Raw genomic sequence first — 20821 nt, 5'->3', positions numbered from 1 at the left:
CTGCTCTCAGCCCCACTCGACCTGCTGCTATACACTTTGTGGCTGGATAGAAATGTGGTCAGCTTGGGGGAATGGGAGATACAGATGTGGAGATATGGATGGTATTGACCAAGAACCCGAGTATAACCCTCAAGTCTCACTACCTCATTCAATCTGTTATCTAGCAAGTACTTACTGAGTTTAGGAAGCCTGGGGCAAATATATATCTGATTCATTCCCAAACCTTGGTGATTTGACCTCCTGAATAACTGTTTTTGGCTCTATCCACATCTCACCTTCCCTATAACCTCCATCCTAGTCTAAGTCGCCATCATCTCTCAAATGAATTATTAAGTAGCATTACCGCTGTTACTCTTGCATCATCTTTTCTCGTTTCCTCTATTCTCTGCCTAGCCCCCAGAGTGGTCTTTTCAAAATGCAAACTTGACAACTCTGCACTCTTGCTTTAAACCTTTCAGTGACTGCCCATCGGTCTTAAGATAAAGACAGACCTCAAAGTGGCCTGTGATCCCTTGCATGGACTCACTAGACACTTACTTTCTAGTCCGGCCTGCTTTCAGTTACTTACGTCCTCTGATAACTGTACCACAGGACCTTTGAACATGGTGTTCTTTTTTTTTCAGGAATATGCTTCCCAATGCTTGACTAAGTTTATTCAATTTGTCTTTTAGATCAGAGCTTTTCTTAAACTTTTACTGCAGACCCAGTAAAAAAATATATTATTTTACATTAATACCATGAATACACATCCTAATACATAGATCGGTAGGTAGATAGGTAGGTAGATAGATAGATGATAAACAGAGTCTGTGATTGAGTTCCGAAACAGATTCTGAGGACAGAGATTGGCTTGTAGGAGTGTTTTGGGGAGTGCTGTCAGTATCAACACCTATGAAAGAGTGAAGACAGATTTGGGCAGAGGAAGGAGTTGAAGACAGTTACAAAGCCCTGGGCAATTCCCCCCAAAAGGAGCTCTGGAGCTGGGATGGCCTTCAATGTTGTTCCACTTTGATATATGGGATGTAGGCTTTTATATTCCTACATCTACCAATCATTGAATGCTTGCTGCCTCTAGGTAAGGGGCATTGCTTTAGGCAGGGAGCATGATCTTGAGTCCAGCTGCTGTCTTTGGCTAAGAGAAATTCCTGGAAAGAGACTCAGAAAACCTCAGTCTTAAAGGAGGGACTGAGGGAGCACACCACAGTATACACTGCACTGAATCCCTTGTGATGCTTGGATCCACTTGCTTTGTATAATAAGCTCTATAAATAGCTCCTCTAGGATTTTGGCTGGTCTGCCTTTTCCTAGACAAAGTTATAACCCCCCACCATTACATATTGTCTAATAGTTGCAACTGATGCTCATCTGCCTCTACGGCACATGTTACTCCTTGTCTTGGATAGCATCTTTGCTGGTCTTTATGGCAGACTTGTTGGGATGGCCCAGACCCTCATTCCTGAGAAGTCGGAGCTCAACATGACTTTCTCAGGCTTAACTGCTGCTGTTGTTCATTTACAAAAAACAAAAAACGTTGGTAGCATACAAAAAGACTCTTATCTTCTGCAGCCAGAAAGCAGAAAAAGCTGAGAACCAGACCCAGGAATCAGTTATCAGGGTAGAAGAAAAGCCTGATTAGGAAGGAATGAGACTCTGAAACTTGGAATGGAGACACCCGCATTGATGCATTTAAAAGCTCAAATCCCCTGTCCCTGTGAACACTCTGAGCCTACAGAAGTGATGTTCTCATCTTGTTTGAAGACAATGCACACAACTCAGGATTTAACTTCATCTCCCTTATGATTTTCACATATTACTTCAGGTGGCGATTAACCACCCTTATCTTTTCTTTGTCTTTCTCCAGCACATTAGTGGCTCTCAGCAAAAGCCATCTGATTCCATTTTGTATTTCCTCTGGACCTCTCAAAAGTCTGCAATATTGGACTCACCAGCGCGTTCCCTGGCACATGTATCCTACTTCGTTTCCCCTCTAGTGGACAGTGACACTGCCACAGTGTGCCAGGGGCAATCAGTAAGCTGCCTGCCACCAGTGATAAGTGTCTCATTGACAGCTACTCTGAGAGCCTGTTTCCCTGGGCCATTCCTGGCACCAACTTTTTTAGGTAGGGCTCCCCTAGAAACAGACCCTGTGATGGAGACATAGATGCAGGGGTTTTACTGGGCAGTGTTCTTAGGACCTACACCTGTGAAGAAAGTAGACTTGTGCAGAGGAAGGAGATTAATTGCAACACAGCCTCAACAAAGACCTTAATCATCCTGTGGAGTGGTCAGGAGCTGAGATGGCCCTTCAGAACTGTCCCACTTTAAGACAAGAGGGCTGGGCCTTTATACTCCCATCACTGGAGTCTGCTGTCTTCAGGAGGGAGCATGACCTCTTTTGGCTGAGGGCAGTTACCAGAAAGGGCCTTGGGTGACAGCTGTCAGGTACTTCAGTTTTACAGGGAGAATCTGGGTGGTGTATTACAGCATCAATGATGGATGGATGGATGGATGGATGGATGTATGTAACTATAACATGTGATTCATAAAACAGCTGCCTTGCTACATGTTCTACATTGTGATTATTTTTGCTATTTGAGTTGATTTATTTTTGTGGTTCTTGTGAGGCACATTTTGAAAATTACTATGGGGTTATTGTAGGATGCTCTGTAAACACAGAGGTAAGACCCTCACTTGCAATTAGGAAATTGCAGAAATCTTCCTCTTCTGAAATCGAATCTCAGCTAAGCATGAAGAGCCAAAAACATGCTACCTGGGTGTGAGTCCTTGGCTGGTGGGGAAGGAGATGGTGGGTGGAGTGTCTGCATTTTCCACAATCCCGGTTTGCTTATGTGCTCTGCTGGAAACAAATGTATTTCAGTGACCTAGAAATGAAAGTAGTCTTTCTTCCAGGCTAGCCTCAGGCTAGCAGCTCTAAAGCCATCTTACTGTTCCTTAGCAAATAAAGAACAGCAATAACAGGGCAGGGGCTTTACATGGCTATTTCAGACCAAACAATTTATTTTCTCTTGCATTGGTTTTTAGGGAGGAGATAAAGGGGTAGAGGACTATAATCCTTCAGTGATTTAAATTTGACCTTGATGTTGAGTTATTCTGTATGGGACAAGAATCAGCATAGTTCTTTATCTCAAACATAAGGTAGAAGAAAGGAAAAAGGGGGGCAGAGTAGGCCTGTGTGTCAGAGACCTGGGCTGGACCACACTCCCCAGCTCTGAGTGACCCTACAGCCTCTGCTCCCCTTAATTTGATGCCCTTTCTTCCTCCTTTCTTGTGGATGGGCTTTTTATTCTTGAGGACACGGTCGACATTAGGCTTTGGGTCCTACTGAAATTTCAGGTTTGTTTTTCTAGAGTTAGTCTGTTATTTTTGTTGTTGTTGGTTATTTCAGTACAAGAAAATCTTCATTTTTTTATAAAGAAATGACTCAGCAACTGCAATATGACAGCATACTTTTTTCTAATTTTTGTGGAAAAACATTTTTTAACTCTTTAGTATCCCTTTAAAGTCCCCCCCCCCAAATTTAATTTTTAGTCCCTGGTTGAATATGTATTTTAGATCCAAACTGAGGTGGAACCTAGGTTTATATTTATTATTTCTCTCATACATGGAAGTAACGTAAAATTAGGAGTAATATTAAATTGTCACTTCAAAATTCTCCTATTATAATATCCTCCCTTGTTGCCTTGCCCTCAAATAAAAAAAATATTAATTAAAAAAATTCTATGTGAAATAGAGATGAGTGGTTTGCTGTTTTAACTCAAGTTAAATAAAATATGAAAACAAAGTTTATGTAAAAATTGTTTGGACATTTTAGTGATAAGAATTTCTAATTCAGGAGCTGGATGACAGAAGTGGGACAGAGGAGAGCGTGTCCTGGGTTTAGGCCCTTATTAGTTGTGAGATTTGGCCTCATCTCTAAAAGAAGGGTATTGGATGAAGCACCTGAGAGGCTCTTCCGCCTCAATTTATTTGTGATTTTATGAAGTTGCTTCCTTAAACACTGTCTTAACAAGGACTGTGCCTCAGGTTTCTAGTGATCTTCAGGTCAGCTGACTCCCAGCCATTCCCTCAAAGTCTGCCTTAGTCTGGATCCTAATTGGGTCTGACATTCTCCAGTGATGTAAACGGCAACTCAAGCTGGGGAGCCTCCTCGGTGGCGCTGCCCCATCAGAGGTTGACAGCACAGCAGCCTCCTGTCCCAGAGCACGGGGGATGCCTTTGCCTGCGCCGGAGCTGAGGCCGCTAATTGTTCCATCACTAAGATCTCATTTAAGCCACAACTGCCATCCCCGAGGTGTATTATGCAGTCATCTGTCAGGCCCATCGAGCATTGCTATTTCGGATTGGAAGTGAAATTTGAAATGGAGAAGTAGGTTATTTTCTTTTCCAGCGTTATCTTCAGTGGCATTATAGCAGTTACTAAAACAAAAACAACTGTGTACCCTATGTTCAAAAAAGTAGCGGATCCTTAATTTCTTTATTTCAAACCAAGAACTGCCCACTGTCTTATGTTTGAAATGTAAAGTGCATCGCTTGTCTGCTGTCTGCTCCCTGGCCTTGGGCCAGTCCCATGGACTCCATCCGCTCAGCTGTCAAGCTGCTGATAAAGGACTAGGTGTTGACGTGTCCTTGAAACGAATTACTCAGGGAAGATACCCTGTTTCTTAAGGAGCTAAAAATCAAGTACGACATTTCTGAAACGGAGTTGGCAGAGCTGCCTCAGGGGCTCCCACAAGGAAAGAGGGGGGATCGGGAGGCAGAGTTGACCAGACTTGGCTGCTCAAGCTCCTGCTTGAACCAGGAGGATTCCATTTAAGATTTTTTGGGGGGAAGGTTCTGCTGTAAATGAAGCCAGAGAAAAGGGAAGGGAGAGAGAGAAGGAAAAACAGAGGGGGTGGGGGAAACCACTGGTCCTTTGGGCTCAATGCAGTATAATGGAAACATGGACAAAGGTGCACAGAGACGAAGAGTGATTGACAGCGAGGCTTCAGAGGAGGTGATACTTGAGTTTAATGTAGAAAGAGTAAGTTTGCTGGGGAGTCAGGAGGTGAAGGGCATCCCAGGCTAAGAAAACACACCATCAGAAAGGCAAGAAACAATACAGTACATTTAAAAAACACAAACAGTTTAGTCTCAAGGACCACGGAGTAAGAGCAGGTGGGAGCCAACTCAGGTGTTATGACAGAAAGGGCATCAGGTCTTAGAGCGCCCTGCAAGCCATATGCAGGCATTGCCTTTTATCAGGCTGTATGGCCCCATTAAAAGAACTTCGAGGTGAATCGTGTATGATATCAACCAGACCCTCTGTGTTTGTCCACGGTTCCTCTACCCTCCTTCAGTGCTTTAGTAGAGAAACAGCCATTGTTTAGGGTATGATTTATGGCCCTAATTTAATGACTTCAGATTCCCAAAGAGAAGCTGTTGATTGCTTTGCTCAGGTCATCATGACAGCATCACAGTCTCTTCCTGGGACCTGGACAAGCCTGAGGTCTATCAGTGTTTATCAACAGAGGGCACTGTTGCTGCTTCTCCCTGTGGGAGATTGACCTGCGCTCTGCAGAAAGTTAGCATTCCTGGTGCCTGGACACTGAATGGCAGTACCACTACTCTCCCCACTCAGTCACTGTGAAAACTAAATTTCCAGATGCTCCGTAGGATGGAAAGAGGTGGTGGTAGCAACACCTACTCCCCTTGCCCCCAACCTCTGAGCCCAGTCTCCTGACATTTTCCAGATGGGAAAGCTAGGCCGAGATAGACTGCATGACTTGTCCCAGATGAACCTGCTGATCATGGGCAGAACCTGAACAGGAACCAGACCCCTGGATTCTGGCCCTGGGCCCTTTGTGCAGTAACACTCCAGCCCTCTCCCTCAATTTCTTGAACGTTGAAATAAGTATAAGGGGCTGTGCCTGTGACCATATTGGATTACTGATTTAATGTGTCTTTCTTTGTGTTCTTCCCTGAGTGGGGAGGAGACAGAGGGAGCAGAATGGGGGTCAAAAAGTGAAGGAAGCACTATCAGAATCAGAGTAAACAGATGTGAAAAGCTGAGATACATGAGAAGGCAAAGGGCAGTCAGCACTATCACCTCTGCCCACTACAAGCGTACACGCCTCTATTACCTGCTGTCGTTTCCTCATAAACATGCCGTGCTATCTATGGGACAGGCAGGCACCCAGTATTCCAGACACTGGAAATACAATGATGAGACACGGTCTTGGCCTTCATGAAACTATAACCTAGAAGGGAAGACAACATGTAAAATGAATCACAAGACAGGGCCATAAATAATTGCAGCCAGCATCTGTTGACAGCTACTCTGTGCCAGGCACGGTCAAGCGCTTCATATGCATTGTCTCATTTAAGCCCCACTGCAATACTATGAGGCAGGTACTATTAACATTTGCATTTTTCAGATGAGGAAACTGATGCCTAGAAGGTAAAAGGACTTGCCTTAGGTCATGCAGCTGGGATTCGAATCCAGCTGGTTTGGGAAGCAATATTATACGACCTGAGAGCAATAGTAGGTAAACTGTGTTTTAGAAGCCATATACAAAATGCATCTAGATGTAATGGTTATTGACCATCCTGGCTATTGTCTCAGAGTCAGATGTAGAATTTATGTATTTATTTATTTTTTAGCTGAGCCATCCTGCCACCTGTTGGCAGTCAGCGGCTGCTCAGCTCGGGCCGGGAATCAAACCGCTATTACTCAGAGCTCAAACTCTTGAGCGAGCTCTTAACCAACTGAGCCACTCAGCTGGCCAGATGTAGAATTTAAATTTCTCAAGGAGCAAGCGAAGAGAAAGCTGCTCTTCTGGGATTGCCCCCTCACGACCCTTAGTCTCTTCTGATTCTGTGTGGTTGATGCTTCACTGTGGTTCCAGAGACCAAAGACGCCCACTTTGGGGCAGCAGCTGTTTATGCTCGACACTGTCACTTTGATCACAAGTTTGGATTGCTTGCTATCTGTTTTATTTTAAGCCCCCTTCTAAGGTAAAGATAAATTAACAGTCTCAAGTGAATAATAGCAGAATCATATCCAGTTGAAACTGTTACAACACACACTATTTTAATCATCAAGGAAAAGAAAGTTCCTTTGCATAGTATTTTCTGACTGAGGAGATAACTGTCTCCTCCACCCAGCTCTAGCTACCTTCCATATAAATCCACCTTGGAGAGGACATAAAACCAAATTATTCAACATTGTCTTTTTTTATTTAACCTGACGACCACTGTGAAAACAAACTGAAAAGACAGTGATGGAGATGTTTTACAAAATAAACATTAAATAGAAACTGATTTTCAAAGCACTTAAGGTGTATGTGTGTGTGTGTGTGTATGTGTCTGTCTTTCTGTCATCCCCATTGGCAATCTGTAACAATCTAGGTAATATTGTTCTTCACAGTTGGAACTGGATGCTAATATTGCTTATCAGAACTAAAGTCTTTTTTATTTTTACTTTTTTTCTACACAGGGTCGACATGTCAAGACGGGCCAGCTTGCAGCCATTAAGGTTATGGATGTCACAGGGGTAATGTATCTTTATCTTGATGTCTCAATAGCTATGTATTTGAAATAGAGAAGTTAGTGATAGAAAAAAAATATTTTTCAGAAATAGGATCTTTTTAAACATCTGAGATCTTTCCTGATTTGTGCTTAACATAAAGAAGTAAGAGTATTCAACAGCTGACTGAGAAGATCGTGGGTAAAATCACTCTAATTAAATTAGAATCCTACACACTGCCTTAGGTAGTTAGAGTGAAGAATAAATAATGTGTGCCGATAATTTCCATAAGCACAATAAAGGATATTTGCATATGAAGACAGAACAAGGATTTGAAGGTATTAAAAGAGTAATACTGAGATTACGCAGGAAAGATGAGACTTAACATTTTCCCCAAAGGTCTACCTCACATTGGAATAGACAAGAGTATTGATAGATCTAAAGTCCTAGTAGGATATTTACCATGACTGTTTTCCTCCTCACAATACTATTGACCAAATAACTACAAATTCTTAATATTATTTAGAGCAACACTGAAACAAAATTTCTGCCTGGATGATCAAAAGCAATCTAAGGAGTAGACTTTATTTGAAATACAATCTTATGCTTTCAGTCCTTTTTGCTAGGTCTATTTAAAATATGTTAATGCCTTTTCAAGAATACAGAGCAAAAATCAGACTTGAAAGGACTCAGTGGACATCAAAAGCATGTTAATAATTTTCTGTTGTCCTGGGGATTTTTCTGAGATGCCTGTCTGCTGTACATAAAAGCTAAAAGACCAAAGTCTTCCATTTGGCTCAGAAGTAGATTATTTAATGTAAATAGACAGAGAATGAATTAGCCACACAAAGCTATCAAGAACCAATATACAAATAAAAAAGGCACACAGTATGTCTGTATATCAGACTTCAGTTTATACCTTTTCTGGCCCAGTTTGTTACATTCGATAAGTATACATTATATGCTATCTACCATAATATTTCTTTCACAAATTTCCATTTATACCACACATTGTACTGACTTCCCTTCCTTACTTATTATTGATCTGAATTCTTCTTTAAATTATATACATTTTTAACCAGTAAAAAAATTTTGTTCCTATATGTTTATTAGCACTGAGATAAAGTAGTACTCCCTTTTATTTGTCCTCAGTACATGATTCAAATTAAGTTGCAAACCAGTTCATGTATTTAATCCCAATTAGTTTATTACTTCTCCTGGCCTTTACTAAATAAGAAATTGTATGTAGATTATGTTAACTAAGTTTGGGTTTTGCCACTTGAAACAGAAAACTCAAAATGACAGAGGCTTGCCCGTGATGGACGTGTGCCTTGCTGTCCTATGTTAAAGGAATCTGGAGTCAGCAGCTCAGAGATGTGCGGCAGCAATGCACTGGCGTAGAAGGATGTTTTTCTCTTTCTGCTGCATTATTCTAATGCATGGCTTCCACACTTAAGGTCACTTCCATGGTTCAAGATGGTTGTCGGATTTCCACTGATCACATTCTTTGACAGGCCAAAGAAGGGGGCAGGGAGTGGGGAATGATAGCTGAAGGGCACAGAAGAGAACCCCTTCCAGTGAAATATTTTCTACTTAAATACAACAATTCTACCTACTTCTGCTTTCGTTGGCTATACCTAACTGCAGGGGAGCTGGGAAACATAGCTTTTATTCTACCAATGTGTGCAGTTAAAAACCTGGGTTCTGTTAGCCAGGAATTAAGGGAGAATGGGTACTGGTACGGTCAATTAGCAGGGCCTGACACAAAAATCAAGATCAAGTCTCTACACAGAAACCCATTATAAACGTGTAAACCTTTTGCAAAGCTCCCACCACACAGCAAATTAAAATTTATTTTGTTATTCTGCCGAAGTCCGATTACTGTATTTTCTTTGGAGTGAATAGGATCTCCACTTAATGGGATGCACTTGGCAGTTTTAACAGCTAATGGTTGTGGATGGAGTCCAAGACATTCATGCTGTAAAGTTATATTGTGCAGCTCTGCGGAACGATGTGTTGAGTTCCACTGACACCGTGAATCTCAGAGCACAAGTGTGCACAAAGTTGTATGTTGATGCACAAAGTATGACTTGAGAGCCCTGCACATTACTTTTCTACATTCTGGTTCTTTTGGGGTGGTTTTAATTTGTTGGTGAGCTACTTACTATCTCTAGACCACCTTGCTTGGAATAAAAAAAGTTACACAGCTGTGTATCCCAGAATACATATTTTCAGTTTAAGGAGTGTCAGTTAGCCTTTCTAAATCGGGTTTCACAAGGCAACTAAGCCCTATAAGGAAACAATTTGAGAAACTATTTTCTCAATTCTTGCAAGGATGGTACAGAGTTAACATCATTTTCAGTGCGCAGGAGAGTGAATCCATTGCATACAATGGATGCTTTATAGTATTTTGGCTTAATTCTCTTGGGGAACCCCTGATGAAAGGGCTGGATAGTTTCCCTGATTTAGGCACCTCATTGGCCATTATGTAACTCTGCCCCTTGACAAAGACAAACATGGATACACATCAGGAAATGGCTTTCTTATTCCCATGGTATCTGATACAGCATCAGATGACTTTTGTATCACCCTCTTATGCATCACAGTCAACATAAGATTTCCTTTGTGGAACTCATGTGGTGCCCTCAGAAAACAATCTATTTCATCTTGCTATGTTGTCTTTTGTGTATTATGGAATGCTGCAAAAGCTTCTTACCAATTATTATAATTGTGCTCATTATAGCTGCTCTGTTAAAAAATGACATGGATTCTCAAAGGTCATCTTTGTTAATTGTTTGCAATGATCTAGTGCAAAGTTACTATAGTTTATTGTAATGAAACTGATAAAGCTATGAGCTTAATTTTTAAATTATTGTTTTTATTTTATACTACTTTATATATATACACACATGCACACACATATGTGTGTGTGTATATATGTGTGTGTGTATATATATAAATATATATATAAATATATATATAAATATATATATATTTAAGAGCCACAGAGAACTGTATACATATAATGCTTATGTTTTATGCCCTTACAGTTTTGGATCTGAGATACTTCCAAACTTGTTAATATTTGCTTTGGAATTAGTGCTTAAACTCACACTAAAGCTTTGAAGTTCTTTTAGTTCCTGAAATAATTATGGGAATTTCTGCATTTTGTCACTTTCTGGGGATTCCTTCTCAGCTGGATTTGTGTATTCTAGATTTGCCTACAACATCTATACAAACTTGGACCCTCTAGTGTAGTGTTTCTCAAAGTGGACTACCAGCATCTCTGAACCATCAGCACTCCTAAGGTGTTCACTAGAAATGCAGATTCCTGGGCCTGGTGTAGAATTTCTTGGTGGAGCCTCAGTACCTGCCTTTTCTACAAGCTTCTCAAGGAGCTCCACGCACACCAAAGTTTTTCTAGAATCTTGTATTTATGGCTTTCTGGCCACCAAGTGTGAAGAGACTTTGATTCTTAGATAAATTCTCATCTTCATTTAGACAAACATTCCTGGTGTAAACTAGTCCCTTCACAATGATACCTTGAAGCCCAAATAGGACTTAACAAGATAATAAATTAATATCATAAGCTTTCACCTTTACAATGACTGGTTGTGATTGCAGTACTCAGGACACTTTGGGTTATAGTACCAAAGCTCCACTGAAACGGAATGAAGCTGAAAACAGAATTTATTGGCTTATGTATATTAAACAAACAAACAAATTGAGCGGGACCCAGGAAGTCACATGATGTGATTAGGAATTTTGTCTCTTTCCATCTCTGGGCTCTGTTACTTCCCCACAGCAGCTTCAGGCTCATGATCTAATTACTTCATTACACTTAGTCCTAGCAGAAGCGCCAGTATGAATATCAGTGGGGCAGCTGGGGTCATGTCACCCTGAACCAATCCCTGTTTCTCTTCAGCCACATCTGGGTTGGGCGCCTAACTCTAGAACTTAACCACAGGAACTGAGAGTTGGGAAGGATGATTCTTCAAAGAAAAAACCTGAGACCTATTAGAGAAAAGGTGGAAGGATTCTGGGTAGGCAAAATCAGGAGTTGTATTACTATGACATCATATAATATCATTATAGTGGATGTGTTTAAAAATGATCCAGTCCTTAAATAAAGTACCTGACTACATAATTACATTTTTTTATATTTCAGCCAATAATAATAATAATAATGATAGCTAACATTGATGGAGGGATTATTACATGCCAGAACTCTTTTAAATGCTTTCTATATATTGATTCATTTAATCCCCTCAACATGTAAAAGAGATTCTGTTATTAGTCCCATTGTAGAGAAGAGAAAACCAGGCATATTATCTCTCTCAATGAATGTAACATGTAAATGGCAGAGTGAATCTTTCAGCCTGAACATTTTAACTCTATCTTTTAAGTCCACCCTCTTAACAGCATTGCTATAGGTCTTCAATCAATATAGAAGGGTATTTAGCATTTAATTTAGTGTGATTTGTTTCATTAGTTTACTCAGTAAACATTTACTAAGCACCTACTTTATGATAGGCCTTGGAAATTGAAAAAATGGTCCTTTGAAAGGGAGCTCACAGTAACACAACCTTGCCCTAAATATGAGTATGTATAAGAAAAGCTAATCCATTTTCTAATAAAGTTATAAAACTCATAAACAAAGTTTAATGTGTCAGTGAGGGGTAGTAATTAAGCCTAGGAGGACAACCAGACTAGGGCATTCCTGGTTAAGGAAACAGCCTGTGCCAAGGCATGGAGGCTGAGAAAGCATGGAGCGTGTTCTGGAAACCGTAACACAGATTAGTTAGATTAAAAGTGCTGAGGAGAGAGTAATATGAGGTGAATCTGGAAAAGGCCAAGTCATGAAAGAATTGAGTGCTGTGGCAAGGACTTTACCAGGTTTTCAGGCGTTTTATTTTCCAAATAGAACACCTTGATCAAACAGCTTTAGGCAAAAATTCATTATGTAGAAGAGATGTAAGGGGAGTTGTTTTTTTTTACAAGGGGTAGGAGGCTGTAAATCCTGGCCCCTCCCCCCAAATCACTGCTAGAGCCAGTGTGGGGGCCAGAAGGTGAATAGCAAAGCGATGTCATGGAAGTTTCCTCTTAGAAGGATCCATGGTAAGCCCTGCTTCACTGAGTTTCTATCTGTCTTATTGCATTCTGTAGGGGAAACTTATGACCAGTCTACCTCTCTCTTTGAAGAGTAAGAAAGTGGCCTTCTCCCAGTAGCCTCTGGTACAGTGTTTTGTGCATAACAAACTCAGTAAATGTTTGCTAAAACTGGACAAAAAGAAAAAAAAATCCTTCCATCTTTGGTTGTTTGGAAGGGTCAGAGGGACACACTGCTCTAGCACATTTGGTCCCTCCCTCCCAAAGGGAGGCAGTTCAGTGGAGTGAGTCGTAGCACAGCACATGGTATTATTAATAATAATAATAACAACAACAGCCATGATCAAAATAAAAATGGATAACACTGATTGTTTATTACATATGAAGCACTGTTCTAAGGACTTAATACGACATATCTTAACCCATTTAAACTTCAAAACAGCTCCCATTAGGGGAGAACTGCTATTATGTCCATTTTACAAACGAGCACAGAAAGCACATAGAAAGCACGAAGAGCTGACGTAACTTGTCCAAGCCGCTCGGACAGTAAATGACAGAGTTGAAATTCAAATTCAACCAGTCAGGGTGTTCCCACCCTCCCCACAGCCCTGTTATAACAGTGAGAAATGGGGCAGCATCACTGGAGCGTGGCCTTTACATTCAGATAACTGCCCACGGGAATGGATGATATAAGCCACCCCATTTATAGTGGACATTACCCAAATGAATGACAGCTTTGCTAGGGGTAAAGCCCATTGCTTCTGGGCTTCTTGAGCATAGGTTTGTTTTTTTTTTTGTAAATCCGTGGCTTTCTTGGGAGTCATACATTAGTGCAGGCTTGGGTGAGAAAGATGCATGTCACACTTGTGTCAGCTACGTCTCTAAAGGGACACCACTTCCTTGTAAGAGAGGGCAGGTTCGCCTCAAGGTAAAGGAGAGCAGTGCAAATTGTCACTCTCATCTGGGTGCACCCTAGTTTGGACACGTCATGGCGCCCTTATCCTGAGCATGTTGCTTCATCTTCCCTTCTTCCACATGTATCAATGTGGATCATATCACTTCCCTCATAAAGTTATTGTGACAGGTAAATACAGTTATTTGTAAAGCATTTGAGAATACTATGCAGAACACAACGGTTAGTGCATATTGTTATTATGGTGTTTCTTGCAGACATTTTTCATTTTTCTCTCGGTGGCACCAGTGACTCCCATAGGAGACGACATGCCATCCCGCCTCCAGCTACTGGGCCTTGGTAATCAACCGTTTCTCTGCCAGGAAAAGGGTTCCCTCCTCAGCGACACCACATCACACCTTTTCTTTCTCCCCCACTGAGTAACTCCCACCAGGCCTTCAGAATTCAGCTCAAACTCAGATTTCTCAGGGTTGTCTCCCTGGATGCCCGCAATTAGGTCGTCACCCATCCCTCCCGTGTTAGTAATTTTGCATGCATCTATGTCATTCCTTCATTTCCATCTGTGTCCCCCACTGGACGATAGTAAGTTACATTGTGACAGAGCTTCAGTCTGTTATGCCCGTGGTCTGTTATGTTATTAGCGTTTAGCATTGTGCCTGGGACATAGTAGGCATTTAAATGTTTGTTGAATGAATGTATTTAGCTTAAGGTTAACATATACAACCAATCCAGGAGCTGCCCACAGAATGTTGTAGCAAAATCCTGAGTTCTGTCAATGCTGCAATGAAGAGATGTGGGATTAGGCAACTCATTGACCCATACTAAATCCATTTTCTTAGATCTGTAAAAACAGAGTTTGCAGGCGCATGACCCCATCTTGAGCAATTTTTAGGGGATCCACACATGCTTAGTTCTTATTTATAATATATTTCGGCATTGAATATACTATTATTTTAAAAAGCAAACTTCAAACTGTATATTATATACCAACTTTGAAGGCACTGGTAAATGGCAACCTCTCAATTTGTACTGCTAGGTTATTTTGTTCATGTGCAGAATGTCACTCAATATGAAGATTCCACTGAAATTTCAAAGCATGCTCTTTAAAAGTAATTGTTACCATTTGCAGTTACTTATCTTAGGGAATGTACATTTTCTCCATCCTCCAGAGCCAAAACAAACCCAAACATTAACAAGATATTGAAGCTGTTATGGGACTTTACATTTCTTTCAAAAATTCTAATTTTATATTCACTAAAATAGCCTCTTTATTGTCATTGATTAACTTTATAATGAGATATTTCATATTCAAACTTATAAAAATAAGTATTTATTGATTTTAAAAGTCATTTGTGTTGATGCTCTTTATTGGCATATTTAATAAAATTTCTAGTGGAGAAAGGGATTTTACTAGCACAAATTATTTAAAAATTTTTTTTAAATCACACCCTAGAAAATGTTAACAATGCCTTCAAATTCTAATAGTCTACGATTCTTTAACAATAAGTTGTCTTCAACCTTTGGTCACATTCAGGCAGTAAGGTGAGAATGATAGATAAGGAAATACAAACACCTGCCTGATGACAACAACTGCCATGGAAATCAGAGCAGGTGAGCAGAAGTGGTTGTGGTCAGTGTCCAGGAGGCAGTGGCATTTACAAGTCTGTATACCTCCTGCTTCCTTCTCGAGTTCAAACTGACCAGTCCCTTGCATTATTGTAAGAACTACATAGTTTTATTCCTGTTCCGTGGATTGAGAACTGAATGTTGGGGCAAATTTGTTATAAAGCACATCAATATTAAATGTCTTACTAATTCCACTTTTAAATCCTAGCATATCGTAGGCACTTGTAATGTGTTCCCTGTGTCATAAATATGCAACTTAAAATTCCTCTCTTATGCCCTGAAATCATTCATAAGCAAATATTATTATGTGCTAACAAACTCCTTTAATTGGAGGACCAAAGGCAAGTTTTTCTTCAGCCCTGGATTACAATGCTCCTAAACTTTTATGATTAGCAGCTTTGGTTTCATCACCATGGGAAATTAATTGCCCTTTGTCTGCCTAGGAGTTTTCAGTGGAGAATTAAGAGCACTGCCTTTGGACTCAGAGAGATGAATCTGACTTTGAATTTTAGCTCTAACATTTAAAATAGGAATGAACCCTCTGAAACTTGTTTTCCTCATTTGTAAAATGAGATCATTAAAAACATCTATTGACCCAATACTTGATAGAGCTGTTTTGAGTATTAATTAAGGTAATACATACACAGCCTCTGGTATATAGTGAACATTAATTACATAAGGTTGTTTTTGGCTATGTATTATGACCATGGTCATTATCATCATATTGTCATCAGAGGTAGTCAGTGGCTTCAAAGCATCACCTGGAATCATCCATTTCTTTGCATTTGAAAATCACCATCTCTTGACATGGTTTATCATCCTCCAGGAAGCCAGTCCTGGTTTCTCACATGCATGCATCCCATGCAAGCAATAAGAGAGGACTGCTCCTCTGCACATGACTTTTCAAGCCTCTGCTGCATCAATTTGTTAATGTCCCATTGGCCAAAGCAAGTCATGTGGCCAAACCCATAGACAAGAACAGGAAATGACTCAGCCTCTCCATGAGGGAGGCTGCTAAATATTATGGTCTTTTTTTTTTTTTCAGTTTACCACAAATACTAAAAAATAAACAGATTCCTACAATCTTGAGAGGAAAAAAAAATAATCTTCGTGTTGGTAATAAACACATGCTTAAATAAGCATGTAATCATTTCTAAGCCCTGAGAGGTCACTTAGGTATTCTTATTCCCATTTACAGGTGAAAATTAGTGACATTCAAAGAGTTAAAATGTCTGATATTATGTAATGGATTGGACTAGATTTTAAAGGCTTATAATTGTAGTAATGGTTCTTCCTACAGCACTGGACTTGGCTTATTAAAATACTCCCTTTTTAAATTTGTGACAATTTGGTAGCATTACTTTGTTTTTCATTACGACCCAATAGTCATTAGTTTCCCGGTGAGCTTAATCCTTGTGCTTAATCCTTAAGACATAAGAATAATCAATTTACAAAATAGAAGATCTCCTTTTCTTGTAACTTTGTGACCTAATTGTAGCCTCAGTTTTTGTCTTTGTCTTTTTGGAAGTATCTAACCCATCTCCTTGAATGAGCCATATTGTGAGAGGGGGGATTGCTTGTTGAATGGATAAATGAGTTCTTGTAGTCATAGTAAGAGCCTCCCTTTTAATTTCATTGAATAACTTACTGCCATCCTTGCCCTAGACTAGAAATCTAGATAAATAGTAGCTCTGAAGGCCTGATAAATTGCATGCTTGCTTACAAGGTCACGTAAGATCAAGATCAAGGTTCTATATTAGAGCCACATAACCATGACTCACAGTGGTTCTATAATTGTATCTGGAAACAGTGCAATTTAAACCTAAAAGTCAAGTTACTTAACATCCCTGCTCTCCTACCTTTGTTATTTATTTTTTGGTTGAGAAGATTAATAACAATTGTTTTATTATACCTTATAACTTTCACATACTTCATTTAAATATCCCAAAGGACTGGGACATATAATAATACTATTACAAAATCTTTATCTCGTCATAGACGAGAAAACTTAGGCTCCAAAAGTAGGTTACTTTCCTGAGATCACACAGCCAGAAATGAGTGGAGCCCAAACGCAACGTGCCCCCTACCTGCCCACTCTCATTTTTCTGCCTCAAGGCCTATGTTTTCTTCATTATCATATCACCTCAGTTTACCTCTGCAAAGTGATGAAGAACGTGCTGAATCATTCTGACCTCCAATGCTATTTATTTTGGATTTAATTATATACTGAATTACACTGTTATTTAACTGTTTCATACATTCCTATTTTCTTAGTGATGTGGTAAGCTTTTTTAAGGCACCCCTCCCCCCTATTCTCCCACACCATTCACCACCCTGTTGAGAACCTGAGGAGGCAGGCCACAAATGCTTTTAGAGCCAGGCTGACTTCTCACTAAGAATAACTAAAGCTGAGACTGTCAGGCTGCAGATGGAAAGTGACTGGTGTTTTACTGCCTCAAGTAGTTGCCTCTTCAATCAAAGCAGCTGTCATTGCCAGGCTGCATACAGAAACTCTCAGGTTTGTTTTCTCCTCTTCTATTTAGGCTTTCCTAAAGTACACCCACTCAGATCCCACCTTTATCCACAATTATTTGGCCCTACATGGTGAGTTTAAAAGAGCTACTGTGCACCATAGTAAGACATTTGAGACATGTTGCAGGGACCCTTCAACAAGCTGAAGGTCTGTGAAGGTCAACTTCTCCTGAGGCCTGCGGTCAAGGTGTCGGTAGTTTTCAGTAGCTGCAGGGAAGAATCAGTTGGTCATCAGTATGCCATCCCCTCCCTCAGCCACCATCCTAACCCCTCTACTGTTAGGGCCACGTGCTTCACCTTAGCTCAGCATCCCAACTGTGCTTTCTGTTGGGTAGTCGGAAAAGTCATGGCGCATTTTTTGCAACGAAAAACATAGAAAAAATACGTCATGACTTTTCCGACAACCCAATATTTTGAGATTACCTAGTCTTCAACTTAGTTAACCCATGTGATGTGTAACATGCTCAGCTCTCCTAGGTTTGCACATCTCCATTGTTTTGTTTATTAAACTTTTGTGTGGTTAGGAAATGTCAGTGTTTCACCACTCTCACCTTATTCTTACCGGTTCCTTTCAAGCATCACTAACGCTCCTGTAATTGGTTGGGCCGTTTGTAGGTATTCATTCTTTTATTCACATTTATTCACAGGCACATTGCTTGGTGCTGGGGATGCTACAGAGAGCAAAAGCAGGCGTGATTCCTGTGTTTCTAGTTGTTATAGACTGATAGGGAAGAGAGACTTAAATGATCAGACAGATACATGTGGATTGCAACTCTGGTGGGTGCTACAAAGGGAGGAACTCATGATGATCCAAGGGACAGAACCCTGTCAGGCAGATCAGAGAGTTTTGCTGGGGAAGAGATTCTGGTAGTGATGTCTAAAGGCGGAAGAGAGCTTGCCATTAATTCACGGAGAACAGAGCCAAGTAAAAGGCCAATTATGATACAGAATGACCCATACCTCCAACCAATATCATCAAATATGACACGTGTGAAGTGTAGGGGGTAGGCAAGATATAGTGGGAGAACTTGACATTGTCTGAGAGAATTAGAGAAGACATCCCTGAGGAGTGTCAGTTAGACTCAATGAGGAAGAACGAGTAGAAATTATGTGGAGGAGAGGAAGGGGAAAGAAGACATTCCATGGGAGACTGAAAAAGAGGCGGGGCAATGGAGAGACACTGGAGGGAGTCTGTGCAGCTGGGGGTGGGGGGAGGGTACAGACAGGGACACACTGTGAGTGGTCTTTCAGGTAATAGTAACATCCTACACTCAGGGGCAGTCATTCCTACTGCTGTATCTAAAACATTTTTCCTGGGATAGACGTTTTTTTCTACCAACCTCAATAATAAAGTACTATTTTAAAGTACAACTGATGTGTACATAACAAATAAAATGATGGGAGAACACATGCACTCTCTGTCAGTGATGCCAGAGGGTCTAAAAATGGCCCCAGTCGGTGGACTCCAAATCGAAGCTCATGATGAATGAAACCTGAAGTGGGAAACTTACTGTGGAGGAGAGTTCTCTCTTTTCATACCCGTGGCACTGCCACATTTCCCCTTTCTTTTCATGTGTAGTTTCCTGAAGGTGAGATGGATACTTCTGCTTTGTGAACCTCCTCAGATCTAGGGAACTTCCCCTCACTCCCTTTCCCATCTAACTTTCATCGTCTTCAGTCGGGTACTTCAATAAAAGTAGACTTCAAAGAAAATGAACTTAAATTTTAAATATCAGAGTCTATATTTTTTTCCCACTTACCTCAGTCTTTCCTATAACAGATATGATCAGTGATAGGTATTTGATGGCCTTAGTTCTCAGAGACCTAGTGTGAAATTTTATCTCAATAGCCTGTCTACCTTGATCTTTTCCAGGTAAAAAGAGTGAGGTGTTTTGTGTTGTTCCCCTCAAAGAGGTTGCGTGCTATGCCTATTTGTTATATACACGGAAGATGCTTGGGATTAGCAATGTCACTGTCATGTGAACTTTTTCTTTGTAGTCAAGAAAAAAGTCAAGTTATATAATAGTTATGCTTATTTATCACCACAGAAGAAAAAAACTTAAAGAACTTAAAAGTTCTTTAGTTGATATAGATGGTGATGAAAAATAGAATTCTACTAAAGACATGGATTTTCATTACAGAATATTCATTGTTCTAATACAGGATGAAGAGGAAGAAATCAAACAAGAAATTAATATGTTGAAGAAATATTCTCATCACCGGAATATTGCTACATACTATGGTGCTTTTATCAAAAAGAACCCACCAGGCATGGATGACCAACTTTGGGTATGTCTCCAAATTTACTTTTTTTACGTGAAGAACTGAATGGTCCATTTAGCTATTATTCTCCTGACTAAATTTGATTAAGGAACTCCTTTGTAACCCTTAGCCCCATGATTTCCATAACATTGTATTTTCAAATTTTTCTCCTATTTCCTTGAATATCTTTTTGCCTTTCTAGTATCTCTGCCTTCTATCTCTTAACATGGACCATCCTTAAAGTCAGTTATTAAGTTCTCTGATTTTTTTTCTGCTAATGACTATCTTTATTGAATTTTTACTATATTTCAAGCACCATGCTATTTACTTTTTCATGATTATATCATTTATTCTGGCTCTTTGAGGTAGACATTATTATCCTCATTTTTTGGATGCTGAAACTTAAGGTTTACAGAGAAGATAAGCAAACAATCTCAAGGCCTATATAGATAGACATGGTGGAGCTAATATCTAACTAATCTCCACATGAATGTTTCTCCTTATGTGTCACTAATGTGTAGATGACTGACATTTAAATTCTAACTCCATAAGTAAACCACTTAAGACAGCGCCTGATACCGTGTAGGTACTCTGTAAGGTTGCTTTCCTTTCCTGATTTCCCCTGTCTACTCAGCTGTGTGCCCCAGTCCTGTATCTCCGTCGGACTGTGAGACCACTCTGATTGGCTGTTCCACTAATAATAAATTCAGTATGTCTGACACCAAAACTACCACTCCTATCCCTGCCCTGCCCAGATTGCTCTTCTCACCTTCCTGATTTCTGCCATTGGAACTTTTATTCACTTAGTTCTGTGGGAAGGCTTATAATGCTCTCTTGGTTTGACTTTCCTTAGT

At 40.2% G+C, this 20821-nt stretch overlaps 1 protein-coding gene across 1 annotated transcript in view; it reads left to right on the top strand.

Moving 5' to 3' along the window:
* Positions 1-20821, top strand: part of TNIK (TRAF2 and NCK interacting kinase) — a 398889-nt gene that overhangs the window by 221964 nt on the left and 156104 nt on the right. The window contains exons 3-4 of the mRNA XM_019643919.1: positions 7496-7552; positions 19869-19994. Coding sequence (XP_019499464.1) covers positions 7496-7552; positions 19869-19994 — 183 coding nt within the window. The remainder of the gene's footprint in view (positions 1-7495; positions 7553-19868; positions 19995-20821) is intronic.

The sequence above is a fragment of the Hipposideros armiger genome, unplaced genomic scaffold, assembly GCF_001890085.2.
Source record: "Hipposideros armiger isolate ML-2016 unplaced genomic scaffold, ASM189008v1 scaffold_83, whole genome shotgun sequence".
In the NCBI taxonomy this organism is placed as follows: Eukaryota; Metazoa; Chordata; class Mammalia; order Chiroptera; family Hipposideridae; genus Hipposideros; species Hipposideros armiger.
This window is presented reverse-complemented; position numbering and strand designations above follow the sequence as displayed.